We start from the raw sequence: 24,129 nt of genomic DNA on the forward strand, positions 1-24,129 counted from the left end.
AACAGCAACTGCTTTCAAAGAACGGAAGGGCAGGGAAGGAGGCAAACAGGCTTGGCAGCATCAAAAAGAATTCAGCTTCTCTGAGGCTTCATCCTCTTAGCGCCGGCATGGCACGGGAGCTGTGAGATCCCGGGGACTGAATGGATTTGCATTAAAGGTCACCTGAGACAGAACAGGAGCTTTATTGTCTCATGTGCTGGCAGCTCACGGTTTATAAGTCTTCACGAGATTGTCACCGGAGCGTTTGCCGAGGCCACCCTGGCACGCTTGGGGTGGTTTTGCTTCAAGGAAAAGGGGGAGAGGGGAAAAAAAGCAGGCGGTGCCTTTAGGTAAGGATTTATGGGGTGTATCAGCAAGTTCACCCATGGATAAAAAAACGTGCTCCGTACTCATCAGCGGTACAGAGCTCTGTTTTGAAAGCTAATGTTTATGGAGCATATTTTTGATTAGTGCCTGTTTATACAGGTGTAATCTAACTACCTTTGTCAGCATTTTGGGTTTATGACCCAGCTCAAAAGGAGAAGATTGTTTTCTGTTAAAGCACTGAGCTTTTATTCTTGGCAGTGGGAATCAGGTGCTCCAGGTGGGGCAGGTCTGGGGAAGGAGGGGTGCTGCTTCCAGGAGGGGTTTTCCAAGTAACCGGTTGGAGCTGGGCTTTGCTGAAAAGGGATGCAAAATCCGGGCAGCAAGCTGGAGGAATGGAAGGCTGTCATCCCAGAGGGGGACGGGCATGCTCAGAGGCAGCACTGCAGCTTAAGAAAACACCCACCTCAACCACGTTTACAGAGACCAATGTGAGATATTTTCGCGTAGGCATCTCTGTGCATCGAGGTATTTTTCCTCATCCAAATTTGACCACGAAAGGGAAACAAACCGAGGGAAACCTGAGGAAGGGCTCCCCACTGCCCCCCATGCCTTTGACCTTGCTGCTTGCACATAATTACTTCCCTTGCTTTCTGGTACAGAGCTGTGAACCCAGTGTAACTCGGCATGGCCATAGTGGAGCCAGAGCTCTGGACGCTGGGCAGGGATGCAGCCCTGGAGGCACCCTTTCCCTGGCTCCTGTTAAGGGAAATCATGACTTCACGGTGGTTCTTGTGGTCAGACATCAGGAGGTGCCAAAGAGAGCTCAGTATCCAGCAGGAATTTTCTTGTTTGCATTGCTGAGATTGAAAAGAGAGTCCCAACTGCGCTTGCTTGGGACCCAGCTCCCTCCTCACTTCTCAGAGCAACTGGAAGAGCTCACCAAGGCCTTTCAATGCAGCACAAAATGCTAGGTCTCTGTTAGTTGCTGGCAGGCTTCTCCAAAGGGTACGGTCTTTTGCTGTCGTCATCTTCCAGCTTTCTTTTTGTTGTCGTTTTCTGGAGAAAAAGCCCTCAGAAGTGTCCTGCACCACTCACTCATTATCACTCCTCTGCCCGCTGCTGCCTGCTCCCCTTGAGCTGCTTGTGCCACTGGTGCCCATCCACTGGGTTAACTGGTGTGGCGGTTCCCGGAGCTGTCGTCCGATTGCGCCTGTAGCCCTGAAAACGTACGGCTTGACATCAGGGGAAGAGCAGCGTGTGTGCGCCGTGCAGCCCCCTCGCCATCCTCTGCCTCAGCCCCGCATCCTCCGAGGACGTCTGCGATGCTGAAATTGCCTATTTCAGCTGAGAAGCGCTACCAAGATCCAGACCATCTGTGGTCACTAAAAATCACATGGTAGTTTTTGTAAGGATGCAGAATTGTCGCGGCTGATGGCTTGGCTGGAGTTCAGCACCGGTAATTAATTTTTCCTTCCTGAGTTCCCCTCGCAGGTCTGTTGGAGGAGCAGCTTCCTTCCCCTCCGGCCCCAAACTGCAGCGGAGCACCACCGTAAGCTGGTAAACTTCTGTTTGAATTTCCTTGGCAAATAAAATCATCCCTCTATTTCTTCCCAGTAAGAGTGGTTTGAGGACTACTTAACAGCCCATGTTAATCTCTGGTGCAGTTTTCAGCCTCTCTCTTGGAATTCTGTTTGGGAATGGATTTGCCTGGATAAGCAAAGTATGCTGAAATCCTTGAATGAAAGGTGCTGTAAGATAACGAAGCATGATCGATAATGAAGCAGACTTAGGGGCTGCGCCAGTCTTTTGAGCCTGGTTTGTTCTGCGTGGCAGATCCCTCCCTCCCGCGAAGAGCAGCTTCATTCCAGCTTCGTTCTGGGCTGGATCAATATGTTTTTATTGTTGGTTTATGCAAGGTCCTTGGGTAGCCGTGGCCGACCAGGTACTTTCCTTTGTTGCCCTGTCAGCCAAGCTGCCTAATTATTTTCTGTTTGCATTTTGGGCACGGTTTCTGACAAGTGCTGCTTGCCATCTGTCGGAGGAGAGATCCAGGACGGGTGTCATTCCATTTGCTTTATTCCTAAGGTGGAGTGATGGTCGTTCCTGTTAGCAGGCCGTTGTCCTGGCAGAAGCCACAACCGTGTCGCTAACGCTGTTATTAGCACTGGTGACAGGAACAGGAGGGAGGGGACATCGCTGCGTGGCTTTCCTTAGCTCACCTAGTTCACCGACGGCGGCGAGTTCTCCGTGTCCACTTTCTCTACCGCAGATATTTATGTGCGTAACAGCACAAAAGGATGCTGTAGTTTAAAGCATCCCCAGCTGTTACGCCAAAACAGCCAGGATGGAGTATATGGGGAGTACGTCGGGAGTATGTCAGCAGTATATCAGAAGTACGTCAGGAGTACATCAGGAGCTCCGGAGCTCCATGCAGTACCATTACCATCTTGGCTACCAGAGAAGAAACTCAACCACGGGAATTGCCAGCTGGCAAAGGCCTACAACCTGAAGGTGCCGTTAAAAGCGAGGAAGAGTGACTCCGTCAAGGAGCATCGCATCGCCTTCTCGTGTCGGTGCTCGCTCCGTGGCTGCAGGAGCGAGCGCCAGCGCTTTAAAAGCCAGCGCGTGATATACTGGCTGCACCGAGTGGATCTGGAAGCTGCAAGTCAGGCTGGGCTCCTTCTGTCCCTCCTTCCGTACCAAAAATAAATCCTCGAGAACGGAGCCGGTGCTTCAGCCGTGTGGGAGGCTGTGACAGGGCTTGTCCCGCGGGATGGGCAGGGCAGGAACCCGCTGCCCACCGCTGCGGTGGGTGCACCGGGCTGGCACGGGGAGCACCGGCAGGTCCATACGATGCCAGGTTCCATGCAAGCGCCGGCAGCGTGGCAGAGGGAGCTGATTTTTGCAAGCTATCAGCTATTTTCACGAGCAATTTCAGGCTGAAATAAGGACCAAATGGTCATATTTAAACAGGGTGAGCGGGGGGTAGGAGTTCATAATCCGCTTGCATTTGGTGCCCGCAGGAGTTAGTGCCCAGCATCGCTGCCCAGAGCTGTGCTGGTACAGCTCCGGGCTTGGCTGCGGCAGGGCTGCATCCAGGTCTTCCCGCTGGTTTCAGAGGCTTTGGAGCGGGGCCTGGAGAGCCCTGGAAGTGGAGGACTTGGACACCGCTTGCCTACGCTTTTCTTGGCCCTGGCAGCCGCGCGAGTCTCTCGCTTTCATAAGCACGGGCAGATTCATAAACGAAGTCAAGGGAAAATATCTAAGAGCAGCAATGTCAAAAGTTCACAGGCTGGGTGAGTGAGCAGTAATTCAGGGCTGATGGGATGAAGAGAAAAAGCCATAAAATTTCTGTTCCCCGACTACTACCAGAATAGTTGTTGTTGTTGTTGTTGAGAATTGAAGTGCAGCAAAGCCCCAATAAAACTCTACAGCATCCTGAATGGTTTGTCATCACATCGAGGAAATTTCATGTGCCTCTGCCTGGTCCTTCAGGCCACAACTGCATCTTCATCCCCCGCAAGAACAATTCTTCTATAAATGCTGAAATATGGTGCCTACAGTAACAGCCCACTTAAAATGTCTCATTATTGCAGTTTAACTGGTCATTAGCAGCTGGAATAGACTGATTTCTTACGGGTTATGGTTGAAATAATTACCTGACACTCTGAGCCGTTAAGAACCAGTTAATGAGTAGAGGGAGAGAAGGTGCTGACATGGACACGGGCACAGCACTGGCTGGGGGGGTTCCTCTGTAGGAAACCAGGCTGAGGTTTGTTGCCTGTGGGGTCCAAGGCCATTTAAGCAGGAGGTAAGTTAGGGAAATCGTTAAAAAATTAATCTGATACAAGTTTGACAACAGTTTAGCCACTGTACTGGTTCTAAAAAGTTCATTTCATGATGTTTTGCTCTGTATATGCCGAGTTGCCTTTTTTTTTTCCCTTTTTAATGGAGCTAATTAGAGGCTGTGTAATTTCCAGAGGAGAAAGGCATCGTGCGCCGGGAGTGTTGGCTGCTTCTGAGATACCACGTTCACTCATAAACCTTGACACGTTCTGTACGCTTTCAATAAAAATTGCATATTAGCTTTTGATGTGGTAACAGAGTGGAGTAGTTTAAGGGTGAAATACAGATGAAAATTCCTCCATCAGGAGAAATCCACTGACAGTCTTTGAGCGTCCCGTTGGCCCGTGCTGTTGTCTATGGCTGTTGACATGTCTTATTGGAAGAACCATTGGAAGCCCCTGTTTATGGTAGGTGAAAGATGAGCAGGGCCCGTCACGGAGAAGGATTAAAGCAGATAAGGTGCTGGCTGATATCTAGTGAACCTTGGGTTTCTTCTGCTTTGGTTTATGGTGTCCGGCTCATGGGTGTGTAAGACTTGGGCGATACAGGTGTCCCTCCATAAGGAGTACCTGTAGCGGAGCATCCATCACTTCACGGTAGGTGTTGTCACTCAGCTGGGTGTCACTGGCTTTGTAGTCAGCACTTGTGGTCCCGCTGTGTTGGGAAGCGTCCCCCCCACACCAACGGTGCTTTTCCCTGGCCGTAAGACCTGTCCTTCTCCCCGCAGTGCTCCATGCCCGCCTGCGTCACTGCGTTCCACGTCACCTGCGCCTTCGACCACAACCTCGACATGCGGACTATTCTAGCAGACAACGACGAAGTGAAGTTCAAGTCCTTCTGCCTTGAGCACAGCACAGGTGCCACCAAGCTGCCCGAGGAGGCACGGACAGAGCCCGACCAAGCCCAGCTGGACTTGGAGAAGGTCACGCTGCGGAAGCAGAAGCTCCAGCAGCTGGAGGAGGACTTCTATGAACTCGTGAAGCCTTCGGAGGTGGCGGAGAACCTTGACTTAAGCGAATCGCTGGTGGATTTTGTCTACCAGTACTGGAAGCTGAAGAGGAAAGCAAATTCCAACAAACCGCTGCTGACACCAAAAACAGATGAAGTGGACAACTTGGCCCAGCAAGAACAGGACGTTCTCTACCGACGCTTAAAGCTCTTCATGCACCTCAGGCAAGACCTGGAGAGGGTGAGTACAGCTTTTCCTTCAGTGGTGTACCCATGTGCTCCGTCAGGGCTGCTTTAATGTGCGCTGGTGCCTATAGACAGCACAAGCCCTGTTCCCCCTTGCCTCAGTTTGACCCCCCTAACAGTTGCGTCCCTTCGTCTAGAGCATTATTCAGAAGAACGGTGCTCAGCACGCATGTATCATCACTGCCAAAACACTGACACTGGTGAAATAAATTAGTGACGGTCTCAGCCAGGGGTTCAAAAGAACGAGGGAGAGGTGCCTCGGCGGGGCTGGGTGGATGGGAGGCAGATGATGCTGCAGCTTACATCCGCTACATCTTAGCAGTCTCAAACCACAAAATTATCCTGTGCTGCCCCTCAGATGCTTTCCAGCAGCAAGGCACAGGAACACGTCATTATTTACTCACATTAAACGTCAAAGACGGGTGAATGGCAGGAGCGAGCAGCAGGGCCAGCGGGACTGGGCATTCCCTGCCCTGCTGCAGCCGAAAGTGGGTCGGCTCCTCGGGGAGCTGCGGAGGATGCAGCCGGAGGATGCAGCCGGAGGATGCAGGTGCCCGCAGCTCCCCACGGTGCGGGACATCCTTGCACAGGGGAGGGAGCAGCCACCTCCACGGCAGCTTTCTGGGGGAGAGCAAGCATCCGTGAAGCAGCAGTACCAAAGCGGTGCCGGAGCCCCTCTCATCGCCGCATCGCGCTGCCTGCCTGCGGATTTGGCTGTCATGGCTGCACGGAGGGAAGGAGCAGGCAGGAGCAGGGATGGGGCAGAGGCAGGCTGGAGAGGAGGAGGGGCGACGAAGGCGAGAAGCAGCGAGGGGAGGAATTGCAGAAGAAGCGCAGCACCCGGAGTGAGACGGCAGAGAGCGGCCGGGGAGGGGACGGGTGCCGTAGTGGTGTTGCTGGGGGGGGACACAGGCACAGCACTGGGCAGCAGTGGGATGGGGACAGGCAGGGCAGGGCTGCCAAACCTGGCACGCAGGGGCCAAGCTCCTTCTCCTCCTCTGCTTAAAACCCAAAGCCCTGCCTGGTTCCCCCTCTCCTGTTCCTGGCAGAGGGGTGAGTCCATGGCGCCTGCCCAGACCCCTGCCTGACTGCCCACCCGGGGTGCAAAAGCCATGGAAGGGCTCAGGGGGTCTCTGGGAGCAGGCAGGGAAGGAGGAAAGCAGAAAATAGCATTGCTTTCACCCGGTGGAGGTGGTGCCGTGGTCCCCTGAGCAGGGGGGCCGAGGGTGCTGCAGGGGACGTGCTGCTCCCTGGGAGGCAAGGTGGCAATGATGCTGCCCCTGCATATCCCTGAACCCTCTCTCCAAGCTGCTGTGGGTCTGCGGCATAATTTAACCCATGGGGAGGTAGGCGGTGGTGGTGAGCCCTGGGTTCATTCATGTCCAGGTTGGGTTTCAGCTCTGGACCAGTCCACCCCGGTCCCTTGCTGCACCCACCTCCCCCGGTGGGTCTCGGAGCCCGAGAGCCTTCTCTGGTGTAAAAGCAATGGGATTTCAAGCTATTGGTCTCTTTTCTGTGGCCCTATCGGCCTTCATCCCTGCATACATCATTGCCATCGCTCTGCCAGTCTGTCCCTCCTTTGCTCCTGCCTTTGCTGCATCACGTTTCCACCTCTGTGTTGGGCTGGGCTGGTGCCACCGTTAATGGGTCTCCAGCACCAAGCTGTAGGCAACAGGCTGTAGCTGCCGGATCCGAGGAGGACAAGTTCAGCTCACTTTTTTCCCCTCATCTGCTTCTCTATATTGTAAATCTAAACCAGGCTGCTCCACCTCCCTCTGCTTCCACTTGCTCCCAGCTTGACTTCCCCAGCTGCAGTGAACCACTGTGCATCTCTGGGTACAGCACTTAGCTCCAGGGGCTGCCTAATTCAAAGACACGACACGGCAGCTTCTCTTTGATTTCTTTGTGTCAAAACTACGCTTTTTACCAGATTTCCTATTTTCTGGAGTTGGCTCCAGGCTTCATGGGGTCATTCCCCATTGGCGTTCAGCCTCTGCTTAGCAACTCCCTGCCAGGTTTCATTGCCTGGCCCTGGAAGAGCTGTTTGTTTGCTCTGCTTCCAAGAGGGGGAACAATAAACACTCGCCAGATCAAAGTCCGGTACTCAGATGGGTGATACGGGTTTAAATCCAATTGCTGCTAGTGCATCCCAGGTATCTGATCCTGTCTGTCAGCGCCGCTCACAGCCGCCCCGTTCCACTTGCAGGTAGTGAGGCATCACATCAAATAGGGGCTGAAGAAGAGCAGCCTGGAGGGGTGGCTTTCAGAGGGTGTCCACGGGGCATCACATTCAATTTTAGTGTTTTCAGCAATTAATCCGGTGGAGATGGTTGTGATTTGAGGGCTGATAATGCTATCTGGATCCTGGAGTTGGGGAGGCAGAAGCAGTGGGGAAGATGATGATGGAGCAGCCAGGATGATGGCATTTCCCTCTGCCATCTCCTAACCACTGTCACTTCTGCACTTTACAGTGTCAGCAAATTAAAACTATTGCCTGGGAATCCTAATACAGTCCCCTCATTTTGTTTCTGGCCTTTTTTAACCCCCTTTGCCTTTTTTTTTTTTTTTTAAAGCTTTTTCCAAAGACTGGTTGTTTAAATTAGCTTTAACAAAAAACTGTAGCTTTCAGGTTTTCATACCAGCATCTAAGCTTGGCTTGGGGAAGCAGCGCTGGGTAGTGTTTAGCTGTGGAAGTGTGTGTAAATACCAGCAGTCTCTAAGCAGAGCACAAGTAATGTTTTCTTCCAGGAATATCAAATCATAGAGAAGAGATGCAGCCAAACACTTTGAGATGCAGGTTGCCAGAGGCAGTTGTTATCCTCATAAAGAAATTTTAGTTTGATGTTTTCTCCAATCCAGAACAAAAAAAGAGAACGTAGTAAAATACATAGCATATAGCTTGCTGCTTTATATTTACAGCTAGGGGATTCAACAAGAAAAAAACAGCTTTTTCTCCTGTATTCCTAAGTGTTTCCCAATTGTCCTCAGGTAAGACCGATACTGTTAGGGGATGGCCACGGTCATCCTGCTGTCTTCACAGCCTTTGGTGGCAGACATTAGCTAAGCGTGGCATGACAGTCTGGCTTGCTCTGCCACTGTGAGAGCCACAAAGGCTCCCAGCCCCGCAGGGACAGTCCCCCAAGCCTGGAAATACCCCAGCCTTCCTCTGCAGGGAGGGGTTTGAGGACGAGGAGGGAGAGGAATCGGAGACATCAGGGTCACGCAGGAGTGTGGACATACCCACAAACGTTACTGCCCATGCCTCCATTCAGCCCACCTCCTTCTTACCTTAGTACAGGCTCTTTCAGAGCATCAGGAAGCTGAGCAAATGCTGTCAAATCCTGTTAGCTACCATTAGCAATTTCTGTTTCGCAGCTGAAACCCTCCCGTTTCCTCTGAAAGCCTCGAAGCCCGCCGCAGCCATGGTGACAGAGCCCGGCTCTCCAGCCACCTTTACACAGGGCTGGCAAAAAGCGTGGCACTGAAATTCATCACAGGGCAGATGCCAGCGGGTATCACACGGTAGCTCTGTCATCTCAGGCTGCTGGAGGTGTTTATCGGCAGCCCCGTGCGATGAGCAAGGTTTAACCGCTGCTGCGCTAGCTCTTGCGAGCGTTTGTCTTGTGCTTTGCTGTTCGTGTTTAGGGCTTCCTGCTTGGTTAATAAAATTTCTTGAACTGGGACAAAATGCACCAGTGATTTGCGGGTAGATGTGGAGCAAATGTGAGCAACCATATAGAGGAGCCAGATTTGGGGTAGGGGAGCTGCACCGGCTGCTGACCTGGGCTGGCGTCAGCTGGATATTTTGCTGTATTTTCTATGCTCTGTCCTGGCATTTGCTTTAGGGCAACAGGCGGTTTTGTAAAGCTCTGACATTCAGCAGATCGGTAGCCTCATACCTGCAGCTCGCTTCCAGCTGTGCCCCTTCCCTGCACTGGCGTGGGAAGAGGGTCTCTCCCTCCTGCAAAAGGAGCAATTTGTGGATGAGAACTGGCGTATTGACCCCGGAGCATCGAGGTACTTCTTAGCATTTGGCAATTTTTTTGTGCAGGTTTCTATGTCAGGTGTGAACAGGGCACGTGTGTGATGCAGCTGCTGGAACGAGGGCTCAGGGCGATGCTCGGCTGCTCGGGGCTCTGTGCGTCTGCTGGGCCTTTGCATAAATATTTTATAATGCTCTTTCTACAGCATCTTCCCTTCCGAGACTTTCCAAATCCTATAGAGACATTAACTTCTTCATTAGGTCTATGAACAATTAACAGGAGATTAAAACAGCCTGTGTGTCCGCACCATTGCTGTACCTGGGTAAGATTACCAAATAATTTACCTGTTTCTCCTGGCTCTATTCCCATTTTGGGTCTTGGTCACTTTGTGTGCTGATGTGTATCAACAGCAGAGTTAAAGGATGTGCTGCAACAAGTACTGAAAGTTAATCCTGACTAATCGGAGCAGATTAGCAGCACGCTCGGCCCCATTTGACTCCCTGCGTGCTCTGTTATTCAGGCTAAAGTTGTGCCCTCAAAAGCACTGATGCTGAAGGGCAAACCCTGCTTGTGAATTCAAGCCTTTGATGGGAGAAGTTAAAGATTAACTTATGTATTGTTTATGTTCAGAAGAAGACAGGAGAGAGAGAGACTCCCCTACATGCAGCATCCTACGTGGACCCTTTGGACCCGGGGCTGTCCCAGTCCCCCAGGCGGGATGGTCCCAGTTAGCTGCTCCCCAGAGCACTGGGAGCAGTGGTGGCCGAGCTGTCCCTCGTGCCAGGGCAGAGGCTGGTGGAGCCGAGGTTGGGGTCTCCAAGGTGGCTGCTCTGGTTTGGGGTGGGTGCCCCAGGCGCGTTGGCAGGTACCTGCAGGGCTTTTCAGGGAGACTTGGTGGTACAAGAGAGACGTGCCGTCGGGGTAAGCAAATCTCTGGAGATACTGTGCTTCCTTACGGCTTTTGTATGCCCAGTGCATGTGCTGGAGAAGCCGGCCAGCCTTCCTCGCCCCCCATGCAGTCCTGGCTGTCGGAGCCAGAACAGAGACATTTAGGCTTTAAATCATTCACTGCACAGTTTTTCCCGTACACGTTACACAGTTTGGATCAAGAGCCCTCACCTCTAGTCCTGGCACATCCAGAGAGCTCCCGGTAGGAGTTTTGGTGCAGCGTGGATGATGGTGAGATGAAGAAGACCAAATCCCAGGGAGCGGGCATTTCCCTGGGCGACAGAAGCAGTGACACAGCTTGAGGGGACCCACTTTGACCCTGCCTAAAACGGACGCTGTTTCTTGTGTTTCTGTAGGTTAGAAATCTCTGTTACATGGTGACGAGACGGGAGAAAATGAAACACACCATTTGTAAACTGCAGGAGCAGATCTTCCATCTCCAGATGAAGCTTATTGAGAAAGATCTTTACCCAGGTCAGTACCGCTTACCAGAGTTTGTTCTTGCAGACGCTGTCCCTGCCGTCCTCCGAAGCCAAAGACTGGTGCCCAAGCCTCAGCCCCCCACCCCAAGGAAACGAGAGCTGCCCCCTCCCCTGCAGTGTTATTTAAGCACAGTTCATATGTTGACTCTGCCCATCTCCAGTTTTGTTCAGAAACACACAATAAAGCCATACCCTGGGTGACCGGAGCTCCTTGTTTTCACAGATCCCTCTCGATCCTCCTCTCCCTGGGAATCGGTCAGAAAGACCAAGCGTTTGGTTAGGCGGTGATGCTAAGGCAGTGTTTTGGCGACTTTTCATGGAGACGGAGCTGTTTGGGAGGAGAATGCAAATCCTGGGCACGGGGCTGCTGGTGTTGGGGCTGATCCACGGCAGCTGGCTCCCTGGCATGGGTCAGCAGCCCTCGCTTTGGACTCTTTGCAGATGCCTTTGGCTCTGTCAAGAATCAAAGGTTAAGCTGCTGGCGGGATGTCTGTTGCTCCTAGAGACCGGCTCCTTTAGCTCTGGTCGGCTGCAGTTCTCTGCTCCACATACCTATTAGTGGAGAACATCACGCTACTGCATGCAAAGCCTCTGACAACTTTTAGTAAGGAACTGAAATAAAGTTGGTTTCCTTCTGTCCCTTTTTTTTTTTTTTTTTTCTTTCCCCTTTTGCACAAACGGTGCCGGAGCCCACAGCTCCTGCTCCCTCCTCCTTTCCCTTCGGTGGCAGGGCAGACCAAACCCCATGGCTGCAGAACAGTTTTTTCCAGCAGCAGCATCTGGCACTTTGGCAGGCTCTTCCGACGGTTGTTGTGTTTGTGGCTTTGGAGTTGTGTTTGAAGCCATCACATGGTTGGGGTTTCTTCAGGAACCGTCTGGGCTTTCCTTGACAAAAGTTTCCTTTGACTGAAGGTTTGGAGGCTGAGAAGTGCGTACGTTGAGATGTTTGTGACCCGGACCCCGTGCAAATTCCTCTCGATGGCCAGAGCTAGGGGTAGCCGGGACCCCAGGGTGTGCTCCGGGGAGATGTGGGTCCTGTAAATCTTGGTCCCCGTGACACAGATCAGTGACACCGTGTGTTGTTCTGTATGTCCTTGCTGAACCAGCGATACGGGTCACCAGCCTGGGCACACACAAAATGGTGTTCCTGGCTGTTCCCACCAACCGGAGACCCCGCGTTGCACATCCCGAGAGCCGTTCCCTAGCACCCGGGAAATTTGTGCCGGCTGGTGCTCCCGGCAGTGATGCTGCTGGCTGGGGCAGCGAGGCGGGAGGTCCAGCTTGGGAATAACGAGTGGATAAAAGACAAGAGCAACAGACTCAGACCCTGAAGGCAAATGCCATGTGCTGTTGCTGCTGGGCTCTGTGGATTTTGGGAGGATCGCAGGGGACCTCGTGATGCTCTTCAGTTCAGCTGGGTGTCCCCAGTTTAGCGTTTGCAGCTCTCAGAAGGCGACAGGCTTGGGGTGGTTTGCCAGGAAAGCTTTTTGAGCTCACCTCCCTCGCAAGCGGGGTGTTAGGTGGCTGGAAATGCCCTTGGGGACCTGCGTTCCCCAAAATACCGTAGGGAGTCTGACCTCAGGTGCATGCCCGACCTTCTCTCTAATGCAGCGATGGGGTGGGAGTCGGCAGCTCCTCCCGGGGAGGGTGAGCTGGGACCCTTCCCAGTGGGATGCAGATGCCGACCAGCGAGGGAGAGCTGTGTCGGGGCTCTGCCGCTCACGTTTCGGGGCTGTCTGCGCTGCCGAGTGCCGGCGCTGTGCAATTGCCCTTCCTGAAAATGTTTAATGCATGTACTCAGGGAAAAGCACGACTGCCGTTACTGTGATGTTTGTTCTGCCTAAAGGTGAGTGATCAAGAGACAAACCCACGGCGAGAGGGTGACTCAGGTGGCGATTGGCGTGCAGGCTGTGGGATTGCTTCATACGTCTTGATGCAAATGTTCTTCTCTCCTGCCCCAAATGGTTGGCGTTTGCCAATTTGTTTTCCACCCTGAACCGACCGAGCTGAGCTGCTCATCTCTCCTGAGATGGGCTTTTTGGTTTAGCTGAGCAGGGGCTGCTGCCTCTGGGACCCGGCTCCCACGAGTCGCTGCTGCTGGGAAAAGGGCCCAGGTACAGGAGTTTGGTCCCGGGATCTCCAGGTGGTTTGGACATCGGGGTCTTTCCCATGGCAGGGGGACATGAGGGACCCGAGTGCCTTTCGGCATCGGTGTGTAGGTTCTCCTGAGCTCGGGAGGATTTCCCTTGCCGGGACGTAGCATCAGGCCGTCAGTTGCGATCCCAAATGTGAGCGGTGACGGTCATAGTGCAGGCAAGAGTGCAGGACACAACCCACGCTGATCTCCAGGTCCTGCCCGACAGCAGGAGCAAGCGCTGGGGCCGCCGGCAGCATGGCCCAGAGGGGCAGGGGGTGTAAATGAGATCGGAGAAGGGCTCAGCCTCCGGCTGCCCTTCCCGCGGCACCTACACAGCCGTGCCCGTGCCACCCGTGCGTGGCATCGCGCAGCAGAGCCGCAGAAAGCGGTTTGGTGCTTATTTTCTGCTTCAGCTCCTAGCTGTCCCATCCCGGTCCCATCCCGAACACGCACCGTGTAGACCCCAGTCCTACCAAGCGCTCCCAACACCCACACGTTTGCTAAACCTCCTTTATGCCAGTTGACGATACTTAGAGCTAAAGATACTCGGCACCCAGCGGGACCAACGCTGTGGGTAACTCACGGCTGCGTTTGCCATCATTACGAAGCGCTGACTGGTTTGAAAGCGGGGGGACGGTTCCTGTAGCATCCCCTCCGCACAGCTCCCGACCGGGCTGCTCTGCCTACCTGGGGTTTCTTGGAGAAAGGAAGAAGTCTCCATTATTTTGCCTGGATGAGGCCAGTTTTTAACTGCTGTTACGGTAGTCATCGACTGAAATCTGTTGGGGTTATTCCAAAGATGGTTTTGGCACAAAGGTTTTTTTGGAATGGCTCCCACATAAAACTCAAAACTGGAGGGGTTTATTTTTCCTGCTGACAAATGATCATTTAAGCAGGAGATTTTTAATAAAATTAGTGAGAACTGACCGTGTAAAATGAACCCACCTCTCTCCCCTGTATTTTTCTTGCATGGAGTGGAAAGTAAACACTGTCTGGCTTTGACACACGGCTACTATTTTGACAGGTTCCTCTTCAAAAAGTACTGCTCGGGTTTCTCTTTAGCCCCATTGTGCTGTCTAAACAAAGTTAGAGTTTTATTTTGTAAGCGGAGTGAAAAATGTGTCTGCCTTTCTGCAGTTATTTGGCAGGAACATAGCAAATACCAATTTTGCTTTTGCTTTTCTTTCTTTCAGTGAGTCCTTTGGTCAGGAGGGGTTCCTGGCTTGGCAACCCCAGGACTGTAAATCCTCTGTTAATCCAGACTCAGGCAGGTGCAATGCGAATTCCCTCCCTTGCTCGCCCAGTACATTTCCACTGCCGCAGCGAGGGGAGCGCAGAGGTTATTCCCTCTGACCCATCCAGGCCACGGCCTCTCTGCTGAGGCTGTTTGCAGGTCTGCTGCTGGCCGACACAATAAACCGATTTCGTTTCTTAAAATTATTGCTCCGATAGCTGCACAGCTTGTGCAGGTTCAACCTGTGGGCCAGACTGAAAAAACCGCATGTCATGCCTTCATTTCCATCAGCCACCCACATTTTGGTTTAAGGGCAATATCCTTCCCCCTCTGAAAATTAATAGAAGTTTTAGCATGGACTTCTGTGGAAGAACGACCTAACGGAGTAAGTAAAAACTGTTGAAGTATTTTGCTTGGCAATACAAGTCATACTTTTATAGGGTATTTGTCCTGTTTACCCAAGAGGAATAAATCCAGTAGAAGTTCAAAGTCATTTAGGAAAGACTGATTTTTAGCTGAAAGTCTGCATAGCTAAGAGTTATATCCCTGGCTTTCCATAGGCGATGCTGGTCATCTTCCCTACTCCATTTACTTACGCTCAATACACTGCTTAATTTTTATAGCTTTGGGGTTTTTTCACCCCCGCACAGTATGAGTGCGAGCAGTTACTATTGTCGAAAGGTCAAATCAAATCAAGGTCTGCTTAAAAACTCTGCCGGTACCACTGCTGTCAAACTGGCTTTGCAGCTGAATCCCTCCAGGAGATGCTCTTGTCGGTGATGGGTGACACTCCGCCGGGTTTAGAGGTCCCCTTGTCTCCTGGAAGGTGTCGGAGCAGGGTTCGGGGTTAATCCCTTCTGCTGCTCCCGCAGGTCCTCACCCCAAAGCCCCGGTCCAGGAGGACACGTCGGTGGCTGCAGGGTCTCCAGCAAGTCTCCTGCCTTCAGTGGGACTGCTCCTGCGGCCACGTTAAGTTCATATCCAAGGCCCAAACCTCTTTTTTATATAAACTACGGGATTCAGATCTTCTTAATGTATAGAGACCTTAGCCTACAGTTGGCCAAAATCTGGCTGCTGTTCTCCCTTTGACTTGAGAGTTGTTTGCAGGTCTGGTCCAGGTCTCCACTACAGGGGTGTGCCCCAGGGGAACTTGCTCACCGCAGCATCCCTGATGCCTCGTCTCACACGGAATTTTCCTTTTTTTCTAAAAAATGCCAGAACAAACTGGGAAGAAGACAAAGGGTAAGAAAAGTGACCCGAGAAGGAAAGGAAGAGATGGTAGAAAAAATAGTCCCGAGAAGAAAGAGAAAAGGAAATCAGTCAACGAAACTGTATTGGGACAACTGGGTAAGTCTGATTTTATGGGCGCAGAGTTGACCCGTGCCGCTGAAGGCTCCCTGTTTTGGGGAGCAGGGTTAAGAGTCCCGGCCCCTGATCCCTCCTGCACGTACACGGTGGAGTTACACCCGAGGCCATGGGAACCTCTTCAACTCTCCCTTGTGAGCATCAGCCTGAATTACCGAGGTCCTACGGGAGAGACGGCGTCGGAGACGAGGTCCCTGGTGGGGCAGGGGGCATAAAATCCTCCCCCCGCAGCCCCAGGGCTTGCGCCCAGATGGAGAGACTGCGTTACAAAACCTGTGATGTGCTGCTGAAGCGTCATTTTGCTTTCTGGTGATAAAATCAGACTTACCCACCCCGCAGTAGGGCTAATCCCCTGTATCTTCTGTGCTGTGTAGCAATGGTGAATACAGCACATGGGCTGTGCATTTTCATGGCATATACTGGCCAGGGCTGTGCGGCCACGCTGGTTGTGCCGGCGGTCTGGGAGCATCCAGGAGACGGGCACAAAGCACGGCTGATCGCTTGAATTTGCTCGGGGGGGGCGAGGAGATGCAGGCTGGCTCTGCGGATGCTTCATCCAGCTCTTCCCCATCAGCTACAACCTACCGCTGCTCAGCAGCAGTCGAGGCTGGGGGGGGCGGAGAGTAAAAAAACAGAAAAAGGTCTTTTTTTGACAAGATCCTTGACAACCGCATGGGGTTTTTACACGGAATTGGGTTTTTGTTTGATTTCCTCTGGCGCCGTCACCTCTGCCAGCATGCAGGGCAGGAGGTGATGAGTTCACATGTGCTCAGCTGTCCCGGGGATGCACCGGTCCTGTGGGGCTCCCGGACAGTCTGGGGGGGCTATAAAAGCCTCCTGGGGGTACAGAGAGTTTCTGTGGGAGGTCTGGGGGCCTGGGCTGTGGGATACTTGGAAAGTAACGGACACCCTGCCTTGCTCTGCTTTGCCCATTGCTCGCCCCAACTCTGCTGCTTTCTGTTCATCTCAAAGCTGTTGGGTTTTAGGCAGGAGCCCCTTTGGAAACAGGGCTTTCGTGCTCATCCTGTTTCTGCCAAAGAAACCTTGGATTTCCTGGGGCAAATTCCACCAAATGATGGAGGGCTGGGGCGTCTCTGAGAAAAGCTGCACTGCTGCGAGCCTGGGAAGCCAGGCAGCCAACCCAGAGCTTCACCAGGGTCTTGTAAGCTCCTGGATTTTGTTAAGGGCTTGAAGCATCACTTGGGGCTGCAGTCATCAGAGAAGGGCCGGGGAAAGGCGAGCTTGGCAGGGCCCTTGCCGGCAAGACCTTGGGCTGTTTGGCGCCTGGGTACCACGCGATGCCCTAAGCTCATCCCTGCTCCTGCTTCCCCTGCCCTGCATTGGGCTGGTGCCAGGCTGGGGGGCTGTCTTCTCCAAAAGGACCGTGGTGACCTGCCAGGAGTTGCAGGACTGCCACCTTGACAGCGTCACCTCTGGGGGGGGAAACCAACCTGACCGACCTCCCCAGTGCCACCCTTGAGCAGCCCTGGCATCACGCAGGGTGTTTTGTTTGTGTGTGTGTGTCCCCCCCCCGCGATGGTCGCTCATCCACGCAGCGTGGAGGTGCGGGGTCACGTCCCGTATCGCTGCTCACAGGGGAGGGTGATGCAAAGCTGCCATCGAGACCAGCAAACATTGTGGATGTGAGTCACCCTGCCCGTGCCGCTGCTCTTTCCCTCTTCTGTTGCTAGGCTGACTGCTTTAAAAGGAAAGCTCTTACCTGAAATCAAAAATCAAACCTAATTTTTCCTCCATCCGTAAAACCAGCTCTGATGTTGAACCTGTGGGTTTCTGTTACAGGGATTAAAACTGCATGTGCTTGTGCAGACAGGTATGCGCCTTTCCAGTTGCTAATTAGACCCAGCCTAGCCCACGATGCTCGCTCTTGCTCTCAAGAGATAATTAGGAAGTTTTTCAGCTTTTTCCATTCCAGCCTGTCACCTCTGCTCCTCTTCTTCAGTTTTCACGCCTCTGGAGTGTTCGGAGATGTTCTCAGACCTGCCTCCCACCCTCCCTGCCTTTGCACGCAGATTTAGCACCGGTCCCATCACCCCACTGACCGCCTGGCTCCGGTGGTGGCCGGGGTTTGGGCAGCACGTGGTGTCCCGGTGGCAACTGCTCCCTGGGGAAGCTGTCACCCCTCGCCTGGGCACAAGTCCCACTCTGGTAGCAGTCACCAAATTTTTCAGCTTACACCTGGATCGCTTGTCTGCCGCCTTTGCACGGGAATGCATTTTCCACCCGTGCTGGAGTGGGTTGGGGCTTGGCATCTTTGCTCAGTTTAGATTTGGGGAGGTTCTCGGGGTGTTGGGTGTGGGGGACCACTCGGGTTGTGGTGCTGTGGCCTCAGGGAACCCCAAATCCAGCATTAGTGCTGGAGTAAACCCTCTCCTGTGTCCTGATGTGGCGCATTATGGTCGACCTTTTGAGCGTGTCTCCGGCGCCGGGGAGTTTCGGTGAGGTTGGTGGCAACGTCGAAGGGCAGCGTGGCCGTTCCTGGCTTCTGAGGCAATCTTCTGCTTTTGTTTTTCCCAGGCTTGTCAACCTCCTTCCCCATCGACGGGACTTTCTTCAACAGCTGGTTGGCGCAGTCGGTCCAGATCACCGCCGAGAACATGGCGATGAGCGAGTGGTCCCTCAACAACGCCCACCACGAGGACAGCACCCCCGGCCTCTCCGAGGAGCTCCTCCAGGACGAGGAGACCTTGCTGAGCTTCATGATGGACCATTCCCTCAGGTCCCCGTTCAAGCAGAGCGAGGCCACAAAGAAAGTGAAAAGCAGAACGAGAACGAACACTAAGAAAAAGCTGCCCAGGAGCAGCCCCCCCGCCGTGGGTGGGAGCCACCCAGAGAGCTCGGAGCCCTGGACTAACAACGCCAGCGACTTGTCGGATGATGCCGCCAAGCCCTTCGCTCCGGATTCCGGACCGAGCAAGTCGGAGAAGGGGACGGCGAAGCTTCCCACCGACCGCAAAGGGACGGGCGAGGCGAAAAAGGCGGCCAAGAAAGGCTCTCTCCCGAAAGCCGGCGAACCTCAACCCCCGGCCGGGGCGAGGGGCTGCGTCGGCAAGGAGGAGGAGGAGGGGGAGGAGGAAGAGGAGGAGGAGGAGGAGACGCCGCGCTGCGCTCAGCCGGAGCCCAGCCCCGCGGCCAAAGTGCCTGACTCCGTAGGTAGCCCCAAAACCGTCGTGCGGTTCAAATTACCAAAGGAGAGCCGAGGGACTCGGAGGTCGCAGCCCCCCAAACCCGAAGGCGCCGGCGGAGCTCCCTTGCGTCGTTTCGACGCCGAGACGGACGGCTACTTCTCCGACGCAGAGATGAGCGACTCGGACGGGGAGTCCCGCGGCGGCAGGGCGCAGCGGGGCCAGCTGGATGCGGCCGGCGAGGACATCGTCAGGATGAGCATCCTGGCATCCTAACTCCTCCCGACCGACCACGCCGGCTCGACGAGGCCTCAACCCAGTTACAACTGCCATGTCCAATTTCTGCCTGGTATCATAGCGAGGGGGATTTTTAATATGTGTATATAGTTGGAAATTCGGCACTGTTGTCTTTCTCTTCTCTATACGCCTGAGATACAGCTTCAGCTTCACCGACATCGATGACCGTGACAGTAGTGGTCCCTCCCCGGCTCCCTGCCGGACCCCGCTTCCCGGGAACACGAGCTGCCGGCACCCGGCGGGACTGATGCCGAGGGTGCCGAGAGGGCGGAGGGTGCCGGTACCCGTGCTTTCTGCAGGGATGACAGTTTAATTCATGGGCATTATTTAACGAGGGGCAGATTTCTGCCCGGGACGGTTGCCCCCGGAGCAGGGAGCGAGCGGAGGGTACGGTAGCGGCCAGCTGCGGGAGGGGAGATACCCGCCTGTGTGCGCGTATACGAGGAAGCAAAATAAGCGATACTAAAATAAATAATGACTAAAGCACAAAAAGCTTGTTGGAGGAAGGCGCTTGGGGTGGAAGAGAGCAACGTTACGTTTCTATTTTTAGAAAAAAACCCCAAACCTCGGTTGTTATTTTTCCCCTCACCTTTCCATCTGGTCGGGATCCGTCCAGGGGCCAGGATGCAGAATTTCTCCCCGTCCCTGCCCTGCGGGTCAACCCCGTTGAGGTTGTTAGAAAAACTGAAGTGATTTACTCAGGTGAATTGGTCAGCTGTTAGCGAGCTGGAAAATGGAAATGCAGGGCAGGACGGAGGAGAAAAGCATCCTTTAAAAACACCGTGGGGAGTCGGGGTTGGTTTAACCTGGGAGGTTGAGCAAAGTTTTTCTGCCCGCGCTTCTCTCCGATGGCTGCCATGGTCCCACCGTGCCGGGGCGGCACGTTTGAAATCCCCTTTGCACAACGAAACGCTTGGCCCCGAGGCCAAACGTACCGTCACCGAGGGGAAATGGAAACGCTTGCCTTCACCATTTTGTTTCCCTACTAAACGCTACAGTGGAAATGGTGAATTTATTCCTCCCCATCCTTTTTTTTTTTATTCCTTAAATCCTGGTTACAAGCTGTTGACTTGTTGCGGGAGGGTGATTCACAGAAGCTGACATTATAAATATTACAATAATTTAATGCATAAAATGTCCCCAGTAAGCCTTAAATGTTGTTTAAAAGCCCATGTTACCTACAAGTCAGGCGAATTTCCATGTTTGCACTTAATTGCACCATTACTTCGGTTTTGGCTTCAAAGGTCACAGTTAAGTCGTGCTACGTGTTTTATTGGAGTGACCCCAGTGTGAGCTCAGGGAACAAAAAAAAAAAAGGAATTCACTGAAACTTTTGTTGTTGTTGTTTTTTAAAAATAAAAAATGTTTAAAAAAAAAACTAAAAAAAAAAAACCAAACCTGGGACACTTCTGCAACCGGTTAAACCCATCACTAAACAAAAACACCTTGCAATTGTCAAACCAATCAGTCTGATAATTTTGTGGATGCCAAAGAATATTTTGACAGTCAAGCAGCACAGCCAGAAACCGGAAACTTGTCATTTTGAAAAAATTGGAAGTTATTTAGCAACAAAGGACTAAAGACACACTCATAACACACTGCTGCGGCGTTAGGTTCCAAGCTTGCTCCGAGGGATGCTGCTGCTCCGAGACCGCATCCTGCCGTTTTGATTTCCGATGCTTTTTGCTCATTTCACTGTGAGCTTTCTTTTGAAACTCTGAGACTCCTTCAACTGATGTTTTAGAGTAGATCATCTTTATCAGCCTTCCAAAGTCCTTATTAGTGGTAAAACTGCAGCAAAGATAAGCGATGACAGCCTAGCTCATCCCAGGCATGGCGAGCGGCGGGGGCTTCGGGTCGGATGCTGAGCGCCTGCACCCAGCCCTGGCTAAGCCCAACACGAACCCGGCTGAGACTGACCATGCCTGGGGAGGAATCTTCCCCCGATGGGAAAAATGTTACACGTGTTATTAGCAGGAAAAAAAAAAGCGAAAACACAAAACCAGAAAATCAACAAAACGGGAACCACCTTTGTTATAAATTAGCATAATCCATTGAGGTTGGAAATGAAAATCTGCTCATTAATTAAGGCTCAGTATGTTCAGATAATGTTAAATACAGTAAATAGGACTTAGTTTATCTTATCAGGCTTGCTAGCTTTAGCTACAGTATCCTAGTATAAGAGTCATAACAATAATCAATATGCTGCCTTTTAATGAATCTTGCTTCCGTGTGCTTCACTCAATTATGGTTAAAAAAAAAAAAAGCAATCCACAAATCTCACTGTACACAGCTCCATTCATCAGCTTCTGCACTACTTGTCTTCTCAGTACAGGAAAGCAAAAAGGGGGGAGACTTTAAAGAACAACCAACCCGGCACTGCCAGCACCAGGCAATAAAACAGTTTGAAACACTCCCAAAACGTCAGGCATCTTATTTTGCCATCGGGAGACGGCGTTTAGGTGGGGAAAGCTGAAGGGGGCTGGTGGGGCATGTCAAACGCGGGGAGAAGAACGGGGCGGGGGGGGGATGGAGAGGAGAAAAGGGGCTCGCGTGAGCTGGGGGGGCTGAGCGAGGGCTGGACCGTGGCAGGACGGCTGCGGCCATCCCGGCGCATCCCCTGCCCGGAGCATCCTCGCCGCTGCCTCCGAGCAGGGGAGCCTGGCGTTCAGGAGAGAAAATGCACAAGGCAAATATTTTTTGATGTTACTGTAAATGTATTTTGAAATGAATAGAAAGAAAATAAAAGGGTTTATTTTAGTAGAGAAATGTTGTCTTTTAAGATGTATAAACTGCAGGAATCGACATTTGCACTGTAAGAGCACCCGTTTCCTTGGAGAAGCAGCAGCGGTTGCAGTTGAGATGAGGATGCAAATAGCATCGTGCCCTGATCATGGAGCACAGCCCCAACATCAACCCCAGCCCCGATAGCTGCGGGAGTTTCCCGACGACAGCTCCGATTCCCCACACCCATTTTTAAATTTTTTTCTTTTTTTTTTTTTTTCCTTTTATTTTTTGCTTGCACCTGTAGTATGAGATTGGGATGCCTGCTGTCCCACGGAGCTCGCCCCAAGGCGGGGTGCAGGAGGGAGCTGGGAGGCGATAGCAGGATGCGGGAGCAGCCGCCGGTGGGAAGATGCTGCCGCAGGGCGTGAGGTTTGGTTGTTCTTTAAGGAAATCCCCCCACAGTTTGCGCCATTCCACACACAAAACAGACCCACTTCACATCAGTTACAGGAAACGATATGAATGTCGCAGGAGGAGAAACCCTTCTGTTTTCTTTGTTTCAAAGAACGTGATGTGCCATTTGTTAATATAAAAGAGAAATATTGAAAATATATTGAAAAGAGCAATTTTAAATTATTTTTGGCTTATGTTGCAATATTTATTTTCTTGTATTAGAAATTCCTTTGTAGAGAAAAAATGTATTTTTCATTAATGCAAAAACCTATTTCTCCTTTTTGTACATTTTCCATGTTAGTTAATCCTTAAAGCAATATAATGTTATCAAACTCGTTCTGTGTGAGACTGTATTATGCATGCTATTTGTGTTGCCTTGGAATAGCTCTGTCTGCCATTATTTTCATCCTGTTTAGATACAGTGTATGCTTTAATACACATTGGGACCATGGCCCATTGCTTATGAAAAAACCCTTTGCATTCCTCAGTGTGTTGGCAAATGCAGTCAATAAAGCAGTGTTTTCTGTGTACCTCTGTGTCGGTGTAGTGAGCAAGGTCACACAGAGCAAATTTGCCCAGGGACCAGAGGGCCCGTCGGAGCATCCCAAGGGATGCAGCTCTGTGCGTGGGCATGCGGAGCTGGTCCGGCCCTGCTGATGCAGCCACTCTCTGCCCGTGAACAGCAAATTTCTGAATTTCCATTGCATTTCCATTTACGTTTCTGTTGCCAGACAGCAGCGATCCCACGAGGAGTGCAGCTGGAGACATTTGTCACAGCTGGAGGGGAGACCCCAAGCAAGAGCGTGCTCACAAAAGTCCCCCGTGCCTGAAAGTTTCTGTCATTCAAGGTAACCACCCTTCTCCTGGAGATTTTAATCTTATTTTGCAGATTTGGAGCAAAACACCCAGGGGAAGCCCCGCTGCGAGACGGCAGGTTCGGAGGAGCAGCCTCTTGCGCCAAGAGCTGGCGTAACAGGCGGGGAAACACGCTGTTGTATTTGCTATTCATGGGAGTGAAAGCAAGCTGTGAAATCCAAAATACTACAGCAATGTGTTGCTGTTCGTTAAGACGCTGCTTGTTATCCTGCTGATGGGGGTTGCGGGCAGGCGGGTGCCGGGGCTTGCCCCTCCGTCGCACCTCCACCTGCCGAGCGTGGGGGGAGAGGCAGGGCTCATCCAGACAGCTTGAAAAACCATCGCTGCTGAAGGAAAATGCCATATTTACTGGACATACTTCGTTCAATTTATTACCAAAGTGATTGATGAGGGAAATCACAGTGCACGGTGGAGATGACGCTAAAACCGTCAGTCTGAGATGGGTCTTCTGGGGGGGGTGCAGGGAAGAAGAAAAGAAAATCTGCCTTTAAACTACCACTGCCTTATATTTTGCTATTAAATGAAAAGGTAAAGGATCAGTTTATTGCAAACTAAGGATTTTATTACTAAGCTGTGTTATTGCTCGCAGCTCTCGAGGCATCCCAGTGATGAACTCGAACTCCTGGCGGGTCCATGTAGCCCCACAGTGCAGGCACGATGCCTGCAGCATCATGCATGAACCCATCTGTCCAAAGCCGGTTCAAGAATCATCTTCTATAATAAGTTTTTTGCCTGTTCTAGGCAGGGAGATATTAAAGAGTTTGATTTCATAAAGCAGGGAGTGAGGCCAGCCTGCCACGCTCCTGGTTTAAGAAAACCCCTTTGGTTTGATTCCCTGATGCCCCTGGCCCTGGGATACTCCCAAAATGTCTGAGGGAAGATGACACACAGCCCTGCCAGGCCTCGGGGGTCTGATGCTGGGAAACATGGAGCAACAGCTGTACCAACCGGTAAGGATTTTGTCTCCAAAATATCTGAGGGTCATGGAAGAGAGAGCTAGCCAAATTCCTGGGACGATGCATCCCTGCCTCTGGCACCTCTGTTAGACCAGAGATGGCTGAGATGGTCTGGCCAGATGTATCGTGGGAATGGGCATGGGAAATGGAACCCAAATGCCTGGAAGGAAAGGAAGAAAGAA

At 52.2% G+C, this 24,129-nt stretch overlaps 1 protein-coding gene across 7 annotated transcripts in view; it reads left to right on the forward strand.

The window, feature by feature from the left end:
* JADE2 (jade family PHD finger 2) overlaps positions 1 to 22,645 on the forward strand; it is an 84,237-nt gene extending 61,592 nt beyond the window's left edge. For 6 of the 7 annotated variants that reach the window (XM_052771966.1, XM_052771961.1, XM_052771962.1 and 3 more), the window contains 4 exons: positions 4,880 to 5,341; positions 10,634 to 10,751; positions 15,349 to 15,477; positions 18,031 to 22,645. In XM_052771966.1, the coding sequence (XP_052627926.1) occupies positions 4,880 to 5,341; positions 10,634 to 10,751; positions 15,349 to 15,477; positions 18,031 to 18,914 (1,593 nt within the window). In that variant the 3' untranslated portion in view covers positions 18,915 to 22,645. The remainder of the gene's footprint in view (positions 1 to 4,879; positions 5,342 to 10,633; positions 10,752 to 15,348; positions 15,478 to 18,030) is intronic. The other variant, XM_052771967.1, reaches the window with a different exon arrangement.
* Positions 22,646 to 24,129: the final 1,484 nt, after the last annotated feature.

This window comes from Harpia harpyja, chromosome 20 (genome assembly GCF_026419915.1).
Source record: "Harpia harpyja isolate bHarHar1 chromosome 20, bHarHar1 primary haplotype, whole genome shotgun sequence".
NCBI lineage: Eukaryota > Metazoa > Chordata > Aves > Accipitriformes > Accipitridae > Harpia > Harpia harpyja.